Here is an 18,601-nt window from a genome sequence, read left to right on the forward strand (position 1 = left end):
TTGAGTTTTCAAATACGTCCAAGCAAAAGCCTGGGGAATATCCCTGGGAATGGTTACTCAGGGTGTGGGATACTGGTGCACGAAATGTAATATTAGACCGGTCTGAGTTTCTGGATAGGGGACCCCTAAGCACAGACTCTTCTTTCAATGTCTCTGCGAGACAGGCTAAAAAAGGATCTAATTCTTTATTTGCTTGGTTCAATGAAGCATGGACTGCCAGATGGCCCAGATTAGACCAGCTTGAAGTACACTGTAGAGGAAGGCATCCAAAAGCTTAGAGAAATTGGTATGTTAGAATGGATCTATCAAGATATTACCATAGACCCAAAAAAGGGGTGTCCTGAGGACATACCCTTTACCACAACCATAAGGAACAAGTTTGTGAAGTGGGCCCCGGCATCTCTTAAGACTCCTATAATTGCTATTCTATGTGCACCAGGATTAACAGTGGGCACTGCCCTAAGCGAACTCTGACATTTGCCCACAATGGGGCTGATTGGTCCCTGTGATGGTAGAGGGCAGGTGTCAGCACTGAATCAATAGAGACAGGGTGGGCATGGTTATAATAGACAATAAGTTTTCAATAATAAAGCAACCTGTCTCATGTGGAATTATGGAATTGGCTACTTAGCCACGGTGTCCTTAGGAATGAAATAGATGGGAAGCCTACTAAATATTTACGTGAGCTGTACAGGCGAAAGAATGGTAGAGCAGGTGAACAGCAGAATAGACAGTCACAATCGCTCAATCAATTCCCAGACCTGAGCCAGTTTACAGACCCACAACCCCTTGAATGAAGGGGAGGCCGGGTCCCTTGTAAGGAGGACCCTGCTACATCACTGAAGGTTTATACAGTTAGTCTTTCTTCTAGCCTTCCCCAAAGGGACCTGCGGCCTTTCACAAGAGTGACTGTTCATTGGGGGAAAGGAAATAATCAAACTTTTCGGGGTTTACTAGACACCGGCTCAGAACTGACACTAATTCCAGGAGACCCAAAATGTTTCGAGGCCCACCAATCAGAGTGGGGGCTTATGGAGGTCAAGTTATCAATGGAGTTTTAGCTCAAGTATGCCTCACTGTGGGTCCAGTGGGCCCCCGGACCCATCCTGTGGTTATTTCCCTAGTTCCAGAATGCACCATTGGAATAGACATGCTTAGTAACTGGCAGAACCCCCATATCGGATCCCTAAAATGTGGAATAAGGGCTATTATAGTAGGAAAGGCCAAGTGGACACCATTAGAATTGCCATTGCCTAGGAAAATAGTAAACCAAAAGCAGTACCGCATTCCTGGAGGGATTGCAGAGATCAGTGCCACCATCAAAGACTTGAAAGATGCAGGGGTGGTGATTCCTACTACATCCCCATTTAATCCACCAATTTGGCCTGTAAAGAAGACAGATGGATCCTGGAGAATGACAGTGGATTATCGTAAACTTAAACAGTTGGTGACTCCAATTGCAGCTGCTGTCCCAGATGTGATTACATTGCTTGAGCAAATTAATACTTCTCCTGGTACATGGTATGCAGCTATTGATCTGGCTAATGCCTTCTTCTCAATACCAGTTTCAAAGGACCACCAGAAGCAGTTTGCCTTCACCTGGCAAGGGCAACAATATACTTTCACAACTCTCCCCCAGGGGTACATCAACTCTTCTGCCCTGTGCCATAATTTAGTCCGAAGGGAACTTGACCACCTGTCTATTCCACAAAATGTCACACTGGTCCATTATATTGATGACATTATGCTGATTGGTTGTATCAAAGACTCTAGATTCATTGGTACAATATCTGCGTACAAGGGGTTGGGAAATTAACCCAACAAAGATTCAGGTACCCTCAACATCAGTAAAATTTCTAGGGGTCCAGTGGTGTGGGGCATGTCGAGATATTCCTACTAAAGTGAAGGATAAACTACTACATTTAGCTCCCCCAACGACTAAAAAAGAGGCACAACGCCTAGTGGGCCTCTTCGGATTTTGGAGGCAACATATTCTTCACTTGGGTGTTCTACTTCGACCTATTTATCAAGTGACACGAAAAGCCTCCATTTTTGAGTGGGACCCAGAACAAGAAAAGGCTCTTCAACAAGTTCAGGCTGCCGTGCAAGCTGCTTTGCCACTGGGACCATATGATCCAGCTGACCCAACGGTGCTAGAGGTGTCAGTTGTAGATAAAGATGCAGTGTGGAGTCTTTGGCAGACCCCTATTGGTGAATCTCAGCGTAGACCATTGGGATTTTGGAGCAAAGTCTTGCCATCCTCTGCAAACAACTACTCCCCCTTTGAAAAACAGCTGTCGGCCTGTTACTGGGCCTTGGTGGAGACTGAACGCCTCACTATGGGCCACCAAGTCACCATGAGGCCTGAATTACCCATCATGAACTGGGTATTGTCTGACCCACGTAACATAAAGTTGGACGTGTGCAGCAACACTCCATTGTTAAATGGAAGTGGTATATACGAGATCAGGCCAAAGCAGGACCTGAAGGGACAAGTAAGCTGCATGAAGAAGTGGCCCAAATGCCCACAGTCTCCACTCTGTCACATTGCCTCCTTTCTCCCAGTCTGCACCTATGGCCTCCTGGGGAGTTCCTTACCATACTTTAAGTGAAGACCAACAATGTCATGCTTGGTTTACGGATGGCTCTGCACGATATGCAGGTGCCACTCGTAAGTGGACAGCAGCAGCACTACAGCCCCTTTCTGGGATCTCCCTAAAGGACAGTGGTGAAGGGAAATCTTCCCAATGGGCAGAACTTTGAGCAGTGCACCTGATCGTTCAGTTTGCATATAAGGAAAAATGGCCAGATGTGAGACTATATACTGATCCATGGGCTGTGGCTAATGGCTTGGCTGGATGGTCAAGGAATTGGAAGGACCATGATTGGAAAATTAGTGACAAGAAGGTGTGGGGAAGAGGTATGTGGATAGACCTCTCTGAATGGGCCAAGAAAGTAAAGTTAATTGTATCTCCCATGAATGCTCACCAAAGGATTACTTCTGAAGAGGAGGATTTTAATAATCAAGTGGATAAGATGACACGCGCTGTGGAGACTGGTCCTCCTCTTTCCTCTGCCACTCCCGTTATCGCCCAATGGGGACATGAACAAAGTGGACATGGTGGCAGGGATGGAGGTTATGCATGGGCACAGCAACATGGACTTCCACTCACCAAGGCTGACTTGGCCACTGCCACTGCTGAGTGTCTCATTTGCCAGCAACAGAAACCAACATTAAGTCCAAGATATGGGACCATTCCTTGGGGAGATCAACCAGCAACTTGGTGGCAGGTTGATTACATAGGACCACTTTCATCATGGAGGGGACAGCGTTTTGTTCTTACTGGAATAGACACCTACTCTGGATATGGATTTGCCTTCCCTGCACGTGATCCTTCTGCCAAAACTACTATTCGTGGACTTACAGAATGCCTCATCCACCGGCATGGCATCCCACATAGCATTGCTTCAGATCAAGGAACTCACTTTACAGCAAATACAGTGCAGTAATGGGCCCATTCCCATGGAATCCACTGGTCGTATCATGTTCCTCATCATCCTGAAGCTGCCGGCTTGATAGAATGATGGAATGGGCTCCTAAAGACACAATTACGGCGCCAACTAGGTGGCAACAACTTGTGGGGCTGGGGCAATGTTCTCCAGGAAGCTGTATACACTCTAAACCAGCAGCCAATATATGATGCTGTGTCTCCAATAGCCAGAATTCATGGGTCCAGGAACCAAGGGGTGGAAGCTGGAGTGGCACCACTCACTCTTACTCCTAATGTTCCCCTTGCAGCATTTTTTCTTCCTGTCCCAGAAACCCTGTGTTCCTCAGGCCTGGAGGTCCTGGTCAAGAAGAAAGGAACTCTCCCACCTAGAAACACAGCACGGATTCCACTGAACTGGCAGCTGAGAATGCCCCCTGGACACTTTGGACTTCTCATGCCTTTGGATCAACAGGTCAGGAAGAGTGTCACCGTACTAAGTGGTGTGATTGATCCTGATTACCAAGGAGAAATTGGACTGGTACTACATAATGGAGGTAAAGAAGAATATGTCTGGAATCCAGGAGATCCCATAGGCCGACTCCTAGTGTTACCATGCCCTGTGATTAAAGTAAATGGTAAGTTGCAGCAACCCAATCCTGACAGGACTTATAATGACCCAGACCCCTCAGGAATGAAGGTCTGGGTCACCCCGCCAGGCCAAAAACCACAGCCAGCTGAGGTGCTTGCTGAGGGCAAAGGTAATACAGAATGGGTAGCAGTAGAAGGTAGTTCTACCTATCAATTACAACCACGTGATCAATTGCAAAAGTAGGCTTGTAATTGTCAATGTATTTTCTTTGTATGTGATTATTGCGTATATTTCCTTTGTTCAAGTATGTTATATCGGATATAATTTGACTCAGTGTTTTCATTTATATGTATGATAGATGATTGATGATAAGTATAAGTGTGATTTTATTAATATCTGGAAATTATATAAGTATGTATGGGTAAAGAATTGTGTACAGGTGCCAGGTTGGCAAGGGGTGGATTGCGATAGTTTATTGTGCCAGCCTGGCTGATAAACACAAGGAGGATTAATTGAAGGACAGAGGGATAAATGGCTTGGTGAGCCTCGCCTTGCTTATTCTGTGCCTCAGTTTAAAGGGGTACACTACCTGTGGGATGCCTAGCCTGTGGACTGTGTCGCTGTAAGTTGAGGTCCCTTTAATCCCACATGATTGGAATGTTCATCTCTGGAGCTGGGGACTGACAGTTGGTGACAGTTGGGGACCTGCCTTGCTGTTTGCTGCCTGGGTATATATAGCCCAGCTCTCTCTACAGAAGGGGACTGGCAACTGGCGGCTCTCAAGCCTTAAAGGACTGCTAGTGTTTCACTGCTTTATAATTTAACTGTTAATTTCTTGTATTATCTATCTGTACATAATTTAACGGCTCATTTCTTGTATTATAGATCTATCTTTATAAATATATTTATATGTAATTACTAGCAATCTGGTTTCGTCTCTCTAGAGAACCCAGTCCAACACAGTCCGTCTGTGTATATTCTCAACAACAGCAACAGTCAGCAGAACTGCTGGTAGAGCCTCCACTCCCAGACCAAAGACCCAGCTCTCCATACAGAGCTCTTTACCTCAGTCTTCTCTCTCTGCTCTACCCTTGGCTGCTAACTCAAAGGTCGGTGGTTCAAATACCCCAGCCACTCTGCAGAGAGGGAGATGTGTCGATCTGCCCCTGTAAGGGTTACAGCCTTGGAAGATAAGTAAAGTGAAAGTTTATAAAAGAATTTATAAAAGAGGGAACGTTTACAGCTGTAACAAAAGAATCCTCCTGACTCATCACCCATCAGGTTTAAACATTGGTCTGCCTGGCTGTGAGTGGAGGAACAGTAAAAGTGAAACTGACTTGGATCCTTCTGCGACATTCCAGTTACAAACAAAAACTGCAACCTTACAGAACCCCTATGGTTCTGGTTCTGAAGGGATCATCCGTCCTGGATTCCACCCCTCCCCTCCAGAAGAATTTATTTCAAAGGACAGCATTCAATCTGCAGCTCCGGGAGAGGGACATATCTGACCAGAGCACATGGGAGCAGATGAAGGGGGAGGAGGAGAGAGTGGAGCACATGCTGGCCTACCAGGTCATTAGGACGATGTTCCTGACTAGAGCAGCCAGTCCACAGAGTACCACATGGCCACCCCCACTATGAGACACAACTTCCCTCACTGACCCATAGTCCTACAGGGGACAACACCGGAGACACAGTGTGGGAATTGTACCCGATCTGATCCCACCACACCGAGGCAAATCACTAAGGGGTTGCAACAGAACAGCAAGCGATCGGAGTAGCGAGGTCCACAGGAAATGCTGAAGGTGGACTTTGGGGCCAGGGCATGGTGTCCCAATAGACTGGGCTGAAAACACTCCTAAGGCCAACAAACAATCCTTGAACTAATTACAAGCTTTTCTTTCTTGTTGTGTTTTTGTCATTGGTTTGTTGTTGTTTTGTTGTATATTGTTGCTTGGTTTTGCTCTGTCTTGTTTTTGTGCATGGTATTATCTCTGCTGGTCTGTCTAGATAAGATAGGCTGGATGAACAATCTGGAGGAGAAAACAACGGAACCGACAGTTCCGGGGCACATGGGAGAGGGGGAGGTCAGGAGAAAGGTAGTGGTGTTAACTAACCCAGGGACAAGGGCACAACAAGTGACCCAAATTAGTGGTGAAGAAGGTGTAGGAGGTGTTGGGCATGATCAAGGGTAATGAATGTAACCAAGCGGAATTGCTGAAACTCTGGTGGGAACAGAACATGATAGCGGGACAGGAAGAAAGTCAAAGGAAATAGAGGAAAGAGCTGGGAGGCACAGGGCATTTATAGAGGTCTAGATAAAGAAATGTACATATGCAAATATATTTATATATGAGGATGGGGAAATAGATCTATGTTCATATATTTACAAGGTTAGTATTAAGGTAGCAGAGGGACATTGGACCTCCACTCAAGTACTCTCTCAATGCAAGAATACTTTCTTCTATTAAATTAGCATTCTATGATGCTCACTTTCATGACACAACTGCTGAAGATAAAGTAGATGAATAAGAAAATGTGGTAAAGAAAGTTGGTGGTGCCTGGCTATCAAAAGATATAGTGTCTGGGATCTTAAAGGCTTGAAAGTAAACAAGTGGCCATCTAGCTCAGAAACAACAAAGCCCACATAGAAGAAGCACACCAGCCTGTGTGATCACGAGGTGTCCAAGGAATCTGGTATCAGGAATCATCAGAACAAAAAAATCTTACCATAGTGAGTGAGGAGGGGAGTATGGAGTGGAGACTCAAAGCCCATTTGTAGGCAACTGGACATCGCCTTACAGAAGGGTCTCAGGGAGGAGATGAGCCAGTGAGGGTGCCATGTAGCAATGATGAAGCATACAACATATTTCCCCCACCCCTTCCTACTATCATGATCCCAATTCTACCTTGCAAGTCTGGCTAGACCAGAGGATGTACACTGATACAGATAGGAACTGGAAACACAGGGAATCCAGGGTGGATGATCCCTTCAGGACCAGTGGTGTGAGTGGCGATATTGGGAGGGTAGAGGGAGGGTGGGTTGGAAAGGGGAACCAATTGCAAGGATCTACATGTGACCTTCTCTCTGGGGAATGGACAACAGAAAAGTAGGTGAAGGGAGACTTTGGACAGGGCAAGATATGACAAAAATAATAATTTATAAATTATCAAGGGTTCAAGAGGGAAGGGTATTGGGGAGGGAGGGGAAAATGAGGAGCTGATGTCAGGGGCTTAAGTGGAGAGCAAATATTTTGAGAATGATGAGGGCAATGAATGTACAAATGCATTTTACACAATGGATGTACATATGGATTGTGATAAGAGTTGCATGAGCCCCTGATAAAATGATTAAAAAAAGAAAGAAAGAAATGTCCTAAAAAAAAGAGCCCCTATGGAAGTGGGTCTCAACCTGTGGATCACGACCCCTTTGGGGGTTGGACCGGCTCTTGTGCAAGGGTTACCCAATTCATAACAGTAGTAAAATGACAGTGATGAAGTAGCAATGAAAATAATTGTATGGTTGGGGGGTCCCCACCACCTGAGGAGCTGTCTGAAAGGATCTCTGCGTGAGGAAGGTGGAGACCCACTGCACTGTGGGGTAGTTCTACCCTGTCCTTTAAGACTGTGCTGAGTTGAAATGGGCTCGGCAGCTGGTTTGCACGATTACCATCAAACTGATGCCGACATGCTGCTGCTGTTATTGGGTGTCATGGAGTCGGTCCCGGTGCACAGTGACCCTCCGTCCAGCCCAGTCCTGCACCATGCTCACAATTTGTGCTATGCTTCAGCCCCTAGTGGCAACCGTGTATCAATCCATCTCATTGAGGGCCCGCCTCTTCCGCTGCCCCTCAACTTTACCAAGCGTGACACCCTTCTCCAGGGACTGGTCTGTCCTGACATGTCCACAATACGCGAGACAGGTCTCCCCATCGTTGCCTCTAAGAAGCATGCTGCCTGTATTTCTTCCAAGACTGACTTGCTTGTCCTTAGCGGTCTATGGGACGTTCACTGTTCGTTGCCGGCACCACAGTTCAAACGTAGTACTTTTTCTGGTCTTCTTTACTGAGTGTCCAACTCTCACATGCGAACGAGGGGATTGAAAATATCATGGCTTGGGGTCAGGTGTACCTGAGTCCTCGAAATGACAGCTTTGCTTTGCGACCCTTTTAAGAGGGTTTGTGCAGCAAATCTACGCAATGCCATGCGCCCTTTGCGCACCTGACTGCTGTTCCCATGAGCATGGATTGTGGATCCAAGCATGATGAAATCCTTTGCTCCATTTATCACGATGTTACTTCCTGGCCCAGCGGTGAGGACTTTTGGCTTCTTTACGTTGTATGCCATCCATACTGAAGATGCCAATTCTTGATCTTCATCAGCAAGTGTTTCAAGTCTTCCTCACTTCCAGCAAGCTGTGTCACCTGCATATCGCAGGCTGTTAATAAGCCTCTCCTTCAGTCCTGATGCCACATTCTTCATATAAACCAGCGTCTCTGATTATTTGCTCAGTGTACAGGTTGAGTAAGTATAGGGTGGAATAAGTATAGGGTGAGAGGATACAGCCCTGATGAACATGCTTCCCAATTCTAAACCCTGCAGCGTTTCCTTGCTCTGTTCCCACAACGGCCTCTTGATCCATGTTCAAGTTCCAAAAGTCCAATCAGGTGTTTTGAAGTTCCCCTTTTCAAAGCCCTCCATAATTGGTTGTGACCCATATACTTTAGAACCTTTGCACAGTCAATGAAACACAAGCAAACATCTTTCTGGTATTCTCTGCTTTCTGGTATTCTAGATTTCACCTGATGTTAGGTTCATAAATCTGAGTAACAGTTCTTATTTATTGAATTTCCTTGTGTGGGGATAGAAATTATCCTATCGCAGAGAGCATCTTACATCATGATAGACCTTAAAATGTGTTCTTTGACCATGACTGAACCCTGTTCCTCTTGATGTGTTATTCCAGCATAGCAAACTCTAGGCAGCTGATGCCAAGGGCTTAAGTGGAGAGCAAATGTTTTGAGAATGATGAGGGTAACGAATGTACACATGTGCTTGACACAATGGATGCATGTATAGATTGCGATGAGTTGTATGATTTAAAAAACCAACTATATGCCTTTCTGATCAGAATGGCCAATGCCAGTTCATTGCAGCATTCTAGTACCTAGAATATCAATCTTTATGTTCCATTTCATGTCTGACAACTTCTAATTTTCCTAGATTCATACTTTGTCCATTTCAAATTCCAATTATTAATGGCTGTTTACAGCCATTTCTTCTCATTTTGAGTCATGCCCCATCGGCACACCAAAGTCCCAAAGGTTTTCCTCTCTCTAGGCCATTGTGGTCGATCCTACGCTGCAAAAACAGCTCTTTCTCAGTCGTGTTTTGAGTGTTTTCTGATCCGAGGGGCCCGTTTTCTGGCACTACCTGACAATGTCCTGCTTCTCTTCATTAGGTTTTCAGTAACTGAGCATGTTTTGATGCTGCCCAGAGGGTTTTCAGTGGCTGATTTCGTGGAAGCAGACCACCTATTCCTACTTCCTTGACTGTTCTAGTCTGGAAGCACTGCCGTGGGTGACCCTGCTGGGATGTGACATTCCAGTGACGTAGCATCCACGCATTGCAGCACCACATAAGCCACCACAGTAGGACAAACTGACAGTGAAGTGGTGGCTCCGGCTCAGAGTGACCACATAAAACAGAGTAGAACAGCCCCACAGGGCAATCATCTGTACCCTGTCTGGAAGCAGGCTGCCTCGTCTTTCTCTCACAGAGCGATGGGTGAGTTTGAACTGATGACCTTTTGGTGAGCAGCTGATTGGTGACACCAGTTAGGAACCGTTTCTGTCTCATCTCCCTGCGTGATGTCTGGCCCAAACAGTAGATGCTTAATTAGCATTTGTGGCACAATCAAGAAAAAGCGAGATTCCATAGAATAAAATTTCGATCCAGCTTTTATTATTTGTTCCAGTCTTTCCATTGCACTATTCCACAACATTTATTTTCACTTTCATTATTCTCGTTTTGTGTTTACAAAGGTAAATTGTCAGAAATAATGATTGAAACAATTCAGGCACGGTTTCATATTAGAAGCATAAATCAATCTTGGGCTGTTTCTCTCACGATAGGATCTCAACCTTTGTCCCGGGAAGAACAATGATTTCTGAGCCAACGCAGAGACTGGGCCACCTCCATCACCACCACAAAGCTTATCTCCAAATTGGGCAAACAGCCCAGTGCTTTCCAAAGGGGGCGTGCCCCTCTGCCACTGGCTGGGCCCTGCTGGCTCTCGCCAAGTCCCAGTCCAGCAGCACAAGAACAGAAACAAAAATTTAATTAAAGGGAAAAAAAGAGCTTAAAAAAATATCTGGTAAAAATTACCTATCCCTCTCCCTGGCTGAGAAATAATTTAAATAATTTATTCTAGATACAAAAAGAAAGAAAGAAATGTTTGTTCAAAGACACCTCTTTAAGCATGAGGTCTGGGTCCCTCAGAGGCAGGGGGCTTGAGAAGGGGTGGCACAGAGGAGGGGTGCTGAATTTGAAGCGCTCCAACTCAGGCCCCCTGCAGCCAGGAACCCCAGCCCAGGTGGTTCTTCACTGCTCTCTGGCTAGGTCTTGGCTCTGGGCCCGGAGATAATGACGCCCTGGAGTCATGAGCCGGAGGTGGGGCAACTTTGTAAACCATGAAGTGCTGGCCACAAACGTGGAGGAGTAGCTCCATCCAGTGGAGCTCGGCTTCCCTGATAGGCCTGGAACCTGGCCTTTTCCTCCAGAGCATAAGGCAAGCTTGGCTGGGGCCTCAGGCCGGAGCAAGCCCCAGTGCCTGAGTGAACGGAAGACAAGAACCAGAATGTGGGCACCTGATGGATGCAGACAGACAGGGGAACCAGCCACGGTGAGGGAGGGGACACACAGGACGCAGGCTCCCCCCTCATGCTCTGCTGGGGCCCAGAGACCTGGAGCATTGGGGACAACACTTATTGACTTTTTAGGGACTCATACCAGGACTTAAAGGATGTGGGCTTGCGCCCTGGCTCTCTGGAGACTTTGGCATCCCTCCGCCCGTTTGGGGTCCATTGTCCTTGTCTGACTAAGGAGGACTGGTCCCGCGTCCTCACTGCATTGACGAGTCGCCTGGGGAGCGCTATTAACACAGACAGATGCATGCCCAGGTCTGATCCAAGACTCAGATTTCGTTGTTCTGGGGCAAGGCCTGAGCACGTGAACTTTCTCCACACCCACAAGGTGACAGAAATGGACAAAGCAAACCCCAAACCAAACCTGCTGCTGTGGAATTCATTCCAACACAGAGTCGAGCTGCCCCACAGAGTCTCCGAGGCTGTGGATCTTTCTGGCCACAACTCTCCCCCGAGGAGCTGATGGTGGCTTTGCAGTGCAGACCTTTTGGTTAAGCAGTGGAGTGCTTAACCATTGTGCTACCTGAGGGCCTTCTCTAACATACTGCCCACGACGCTAGGTGGTCCCCAGTTTCCCTTCAGTCACCCCACACAACGGGGACCACTCATGGTCTGCGTTTCTTGGGGAAGGAGGGACAAGGTGGCCTCCCAGACACCCTCAGTATTTTGCTGGGCTCTTGTGTTCAGAGACAACCTTAGAACTGGGCTCGGAGCAGATTCACAAGGGAGGGACCTGAAGGTACAAGGCCAGGAGGGGAACGTCTCAGCTATCTAGTCCTGCCTCCTGGCCCAAGGCAGCTACCCGTCTGCAGCAGCTTTCCTGGGCGTGGTGAGAGCTCCCCTTGCCTCGAGTATTGGGCAGGGTGGGAGGGCAATACTTTTCTGCTAACTTGGGTAGAATCCACTTGTCGGGCACCTCTCTGATGTGGGTGTCTCCACGTACATAAGGGAGATGGTTTACCCATCTCTGGCTGATTCTGGTTGAAGAGAGGATTGTTCGGACGCTCGGGTCTTTGTTCTACACTGGGCTACCTCTTGATTGGTTCCCCTAAGACGCAACTCTCTCCGCCCCTTTGTCTTGTCTCAGCGGTAAACCCACACCATCACCCCATGTGGGGCCAAAGCCAAGGTTTCCGTAGATTCTGTTGAAGGTAGCTGGCTCAAAGTTCCCCTCCCCCACCCTGGCCTTGCTCAGGTGGGGAAACTGAGACCAGAGGGGCATGGGGTTTTCTGGAGGTCACGGAGCTAAGCCTGAACCAGAGCATGCCTGTCCAGTAAGTAGGCTGAGAATTGCACCAGCCCCGAAGCTGCAGACAGACACACAGACAGACCAAGGAGACAAGGACCTCGAATATTCTGGTGATGGAGTCACTTGCCCTCCCTTTTCTGGGGCTCAGTTTCCCCACCTGTAAAACGGGGAGTTGAACCCGATCTCTGATTTCCAAACTTCCATTCCTTTCTCTGAGAAGCCGTATCACGTTTTCCCGAAGAAAAGAAGCTACTTCGAGTGGGTGGGAGGCCTGGGGAGGCACGGCCCTTCCAGCCCCAACTTTCTACCATGTTTTTTGCCCTTGAAAAGTGGCAGCTCGTCTTAGCCTCTTAAAAACAGACATAAACAGAAAGTGAGGTGTCATCTAAAACCAGTTGATTTGGAAACTTCTTGCAGGAGACGGTGGGTAGAAAAGCGGCAGCAGGTCCCACTGGGGTCTCACGACTGAGAGTCCTTTTCTGGTATCAAATATAGAAATAGTGGTTGTTCTCGGGAGGCCTTGCGGCTTGGTGCTGCCCCACCCCGTGGGGGTGGAACGGTGTCCCTGAGAGCAAGGAGGGCAGAGGCCCCTGCTCAGAACCTCCCTGAGCCCATCTGCAAGTTTTTGATCTCCAGCTCCAACTGCTTGGACTGCACCTCGCGCTGGGTCAGCAGCTCCCGCAGCCGCCGGATCTCTTCCTGTTGCCGGTAGAACATCTGTAGCAGCTGGAAAAGCAGAGGACAGAGGCAAGGTCAACTGGGACCAAGGGAGCAGAACACAACAGAGAAGCCAAACGTGACCTCCTTTTAACTCAAAGTCAAGAGGTGATTGTAGACGTGGCTGAAGCCTGGAGCACAGACCTTTGATAACAATTTTGTTTCTTCCCACCCAATACAGGAAATTTGAAATCACCGAGACGTTACTGCTATCTTTCGCCTTCTTGGATTTTTCCCCCATGGGATGGGGGAAGGGAAACGGTCTTAAAGTCTGGAGGATGGCGCTGCGGCAGCACCCCGAAAAGCTGTGAGGCCCTGGGGCTAAGTTACCCTCTGAGCTTCCTCCTCTGGGAACGAGAGTCAGAGGGTCAGGAAGCATTGTTGGAACAGCTACTAAGTGTCGAGTGTTTTGCTACAGACCATCATCTTCCTCTTGGGTGTCCAGGACATCCTTCGAGGTGTTGGGACCCCCATGGACCACTGGGAGAAACACTTACTGAGGCCCACAGCCCTAGTGGCACGGTGAGTTAAGTGTTGTGTGGCTCAAACCTACCAGTCTGCTCCCATAAAGACTTGCAGTCTCAGAAGCCCTCGAGAGTGGCTCTCCTCGGAAGAACAGGATGGTTGTGGTGGGGGATCAATGGCAGCGGGTTTTACAGCTAGCCAGCCCCAGGGTGTGAGGCTGTGGTTGGTAAGTCCTTAGCATAGCTCAGGCAGGAAGCCTTCCACGAGAGGCTGGGCCCTGTGCTTTCAGCTGCTGCAGCGAACCCTGTGAGAAATGGAACTTGCCAGGATGGCCTTGCTTTCCAGGTCTCACAGGTTCCCCTCCTTTCACAGGGGCGCTCTTACCCATCTTTCTATCACTCTATGTAGTGCAGAGGAGCCCTGGTGGCATGATGGTTAGACCCTGCCTGCTAACCAGAAGGTCAACAGTCTGAAACCAACCGTCACTCCACAGGAGGAGGAGGAGGCTCTGCTCCTATGAAGAGTTACAGTTTTGGAAATCCACAGGGTCAGTTCTAGTCTGTCCTATTGGACCGCTGATCAAGTGGATGGTGGAGAATTTGAGTTTCGTCTTTTCTCTCCACAGTGGGAACATTTGTGTTTTCCTTCTCTGATGGGGTTGCACCTGACTCGAGCTTGGTGTTTACGGGCTTTCCGGTGTGCGCTGACTGGTAAGGAGTCGGCCGTCTCCCTGCAAAACACCCGTGGAGAATCCGGTGCTCATCATCCTTTTGGAAACGGGACTGTTGTCACGAGAAGGGGCCAGATCAGTGTGGGGTGTGTTTAAGTTCATCCCCTTTGAGATAAAGAAAGAGGCCAGCGGAGGTGGGAGAGAAAGCCCACGGGAGGAACACAGCCCTTCCCCCAGAGCCAGTGCCCCAGTGCAGACCTCTAGCCTCCTAAACTGCCCAAGAACATTCTGTTTGTTCTCATGGCAGCACTGGATAACTAGAGCTGTGGAGAGAACTCAATGAGACCACCTATTCAAAGTGCCTAACACCGGGGCTGGCACACAGTAGGCACTTAACAAATATTGATGTGGAAAGCAGAGAAGCCCCAGAGTGCCAGAATGACAACAACAACTTCAACAACATTAACAACAACATCATCAACATCAACGACATTAAAAACATCAATAGCAATATCAACATTAACATCAACATCAACACCAAAATTAACAACATCAATATCAACACCAATGACATTAACATCAACAACATTGACATCAATAACAACATCAACATCAACACCAACATTAACAATATCAATATCAACATTAACATCAATATCAACACCAATGACATTAACAACATCAATATCAATACCAATGATATTAACATGAACAACATCAACACCAATGACATCAACATCAACAACATGGACAGCAAGATCAAACATCAACACCAACATCATCAACAACATCAATCCCATCATCAACAACATCAGCTAGCTGCCTTAATACCTCTCGGGCCAAACTCTCTCATTTCAGCAGTAGCCAAGGAGTCGATCCTGACTCCTGGCAACCCCATATGTGTCTGAGCGGAGCTGTGCTTCACAGCGTTCTCCATGGCTGATTTTTCAGAAGTAGATTTCCAGGTCTTTCTCCGAGGCACTCTCGATGAACTTAAAGCTCTAAACTTTCAATTAGCAGCTGTCACCCGTGTGCTGTGCCCGGGACTCGCTCTTCATGGGACCGGTAGGGAATGAAGCCGCCATCATGGCACTGCTCGCTGAACCAGACTAGGCCTCCTCGCTCACCCTCACTTTCACCTTCTTGGCTCTCTCGTGATGCCCACCCCCCAGAAGCCCCCAGCCAGCCCTGTGCAGGCCCCACCTCGTTCTCCGTCTTTGGTGGCGGGCATTCGAAAACGTCGAAGCCGTTTGTGAACCAGCGTTTCTTCTCCTCCGGCAGCCTGTGCTCTGCTGCCCAGCGTGGGGCCCTCTCCCCGAACACAAAGGAAGGCCTCCGGACAGCCTCTGGTGATCGAGGTGAGGCTGGGGCTGCTGCGTTGGCATTGGAGAGGGGACTCTCTGGAGGCTGTGGCTGGGGGCTCAGCAGCTCCGAGCCCGGCCGGAGGGACACCAGGAGCGGTTCTGGGGAGGAAGCAAGGCATTGTCAGGACTGAACACCCATGGACAGACAGACACCCATGACACACAGATCCATGCAGCACACGCAGACACACAGAGCAGGCTCACCGGCACGACCCACACTGAAGCCAGTACTGGAAGCCCCCGACAGCCCCCACACTGCACTCAGCCACCTACCACATCCACTCATCTCCTCCCACCCCCACCCCAGGTGAGCAGCTGGAGCCTGAGAGAGGGGTGAGGCTTACGGCTCAGACACAAGTGGGATGCATTCACATCCCAGAAAGAGGCTCTCTTCCTTTCCCCTAGACCCCTCAGCCACTGGGTGGTGAAGGGAATGGGGTTGGGGAGGGCCATGTCAATCACTGGGGAGTGAGCCAGGTGGCAGTGAGTCTCCTTCCTTCCCTCGTGGGCAGGGCAGAAGGGCCATGGGTGCAGGGTGTGACTGCTGTCTAGAGGGTCTCTTGGGTCAAGAGGAAGGGGCTGGGGCTGCTTGAAGGAAGTTTCTGGCTGAGACTCTCCCATCATCCTGCCCAGCCCAGAGTTTAAAGAAGTTCCCACAAGGCAATGCCTTTGAGCTGACTTTTCTGGGAGAACACAGCACCAGCCTCTCTGGACCCGTATGTGACCACCCCCAGCACCCAGGAAGACTATCAGAGTTATGAAAGAATCAGACCTGCTAACTACCCAGGGCTACCAGGCACCCCATGTCCCCCACTGGAGACCCCATACCACATTTGTCTAAGGCCTGGTCTCTGCTCTCCTCACCTCTGTTTATCCCGCTGAGCCACTCCTGAGCCGTCAGAGAGGGCTGAGCTCCTGCTGTCGGCGGGTAGATGTCCTCTTGGAAGGATTCTGACTGTGGGAGAAGTCAGGACAGCATGAGAGGAGGGGAGGGGAGGGGTTGCCCAGTTGAGAGGGGTCCTTGAGAGCTGGGAGTCCAGCCTCTCCCACCCGCTGCTGAGGTGAGACCCAGGACTCTTGGATCCCTGACCCCCTCCCCCTCTGGGCAGTGACCACTGACCTCTCTATGGCGGCTCTGCACCCCTGGCCCTGCTTTTCCCACTGCCCTTACCCGCCGGGGCACAATCATGGAGACAGGCTCGATGAGGCTTTTGGTCGTAATCAGCTTGTAGAAGCGGAAGATCTCACAGGAGGACACATCGAGACCTCTCTTTGGCATGACACCTGGGGGCAGATGGCCAAGGGGCATGTGAGGTTACAGGCTAGGCTGTGGCCGCAGTGTCTCAGGGTGAGTTGAAACACCAGATCATACACCTGAAGGTCAGCAGAACTCCATTTCTCCCCTCCACCCCCCCCTTCCACTTGCCTCTCTCAGCAAACAGTGATCAAAATACTTCTGCTGGGCCGGGCTGGGCCCAGAGCCCAGGAAACAGAATGGAAACAAGCAGACCAGTCCCCAGGTCAAGGGCTGGAAGCAGTCTCATAGACCTTTACCGTGCTGCTGGATGTTGTTGCTGGGTACCATAGTAACCCCATGTGACTGAGGAGAACTGCCCATAGAAATTGTGGTTCCAGTCCACCGGCCACTCCATCAAAGAAAGGCGCGGAGATCTTTCATGTAGATGACCGTCTTGGAAACACTTTGGGCAGTCCCAGGCTCTCCTATAGGGGCGCTCTGAGCCAGAATCGACTTCCCGGCCAAGGGGCATCTCCAGAGGCAGGTTGGACAGTCAGATTTTGGGTGGCAGCGGAGCACTTAACTGTCTGCACCACCAGGGCTCCTGCTCTGTGTAGGGTTCCCCAACTCCAGTCCCACAGCTCCTCTGAGCTCACCCACCCCAAACCAGGCTCGCTGTTGCCACCCAATAGGGCAGGGTGGAACTGCCCCTGTGGGTTTCCGAGACGGTACCTTTTGAGGGGAGCCCTCCCGTGTCTCTCCAAAGAACCATGTTCTCTCGAGGTTCCAAACTGCGGATCCCGCCCAACCCTAACCACTGGGCAGCCAGGGCTCCTCCTGTGAGCCCAAAGCACTTAGAATGTCGGCCTGGGCAGCAGGTCTCTGAGACTGACCTCTAACACCTGCCTGCTGCTGCTGTGAGCGCTCGGGGCAAGGTCTTGGCACCTCACCCTGCCTCTCCTTCAGCGCCCCACACGGCACCTGCTTTGAGCAGTCTCCTCTGACTTCTTCCTCTGTACTGCCAGGAGCCTCCTGCAGCTCCAGGACAGCTCTGTGACAACCACAGAGCAGCCCCGAGGGCCCGCTCCCCCACAGAATGTGGCCCCTCTCCCATGGCCCCGGGATGGCATGTGGCCGTTCCCTACAGAATGTGACCCGTCTCCCGTGGCCCCGGGCCCGGCTCTCACCGATCCCCTTCTGCGGGTTATAGGAGCGATATTCTGTCAGGTAGTTCAAGTGAGGCCTGTCCGAGCTCACCTCGTAGTAGCGGATGTTCCCATCCCCCTGAGGAGGATGAAGAGAAGAGTCAGAACTGGTTTTACCCACCCCACCTGGCACGCAGCAGTGCCACGCAGCAGAAACCTGGTCTCACAGAGAGTGGCTGGTTGACCGACCCATCCCCACTCCCATCTGAGCACCACAGTGAAGGCTGGAGCCAACTCCCCTCAGAGAACAGCCATGGGGGAGCTTCTGCCACCATATTGTCTGAAATGGGGGGTGGGGAAGTGGGAGATGTTCCCCTGATGGAAGGGCAGTAGCCTCGAAAACCTCTAACTCACAGTCACCAAGTAGATTTCACTCACAGGGCCCCTATAGGACAGGGTAGAACTGCCCCTATGGGTTTTCAAGACTATAGATTCCACTCACAGGGCCCTTATAGGACAGGGTAGAACTGCCCCTGTGGGCTTTCAAGACTGTAGATTCCACTCACAGGAACCCTATAGGATTAGGGTATAACTGCCCCTGTGGGCTTTCAAGACTGTCGATTCCACTCACAGGGCTCCTATAGAGAGGGTATAACTGTCCCTGTGGGCTTTCAAGACTGTAGATTCCACTCACAGGGCCCCTATAGGACAGGGTAGAACTGCCCCTATGGGTTTTCAAGACTATAGA

The 18,601-nt window shown here is 49.7% G+C and overlaps 1 protein-coding gene across 1 annotated transcript in view; it reads right to left on the bottom strand.

Annotated features, from left to right (window-relative positions):
• Positions 1–10,045: 10,045 nt before the first annotated feature.
• CORO2A (coronin 2A) overlaps positions 10,046–18,601 on the bottom strand; it is a 66,353-nt gene continuing 57,797 nt past the window's right edge. Inside the window, exons 8-12 of the mRNA XM_075560207.1 lie at positions 17,896–17,992; positions 16,643–16,755; positions 16,336–16,426; positions 15,311–15,570; positions 10,046–12,981 (exon numbers count right to left, since the gene is read on the bottom strand). Coding sequence (XP_075416322.1) covers positions 12,850–12,981; positions 15,311–15,570; positions 16,336–16,426; positions 16,643–16,755; positions 17,896–17,992 — 693 coding nt within the window. The 3' untranslated portion in view covers positions 10,046–12,849. The remainder of the gene's footprint in view (positions 12,982–15,310; positions 15,571–16,335; positions 16,427–16,642; positions 16,756–17,895; positions 17,993–18,601) is intronic.

Source organism: Tenrec ecaudatus, chromosome 10 (genome assembly GCF_050624435.1).
Source record: "Tenrec ecaudatus isolate mTenEca1 chromosome 10, mTenEca1.hap1, whole genome shotgun sequence".
In the NCBI taxonomy this organism is placed as follows: domain Eukaryota; kingdom Metazoa; phylum Chordata; class Mammalia; order Afrosoricida; family Tenrecidae; genus Tenrec; species Tenrec ecaudatus.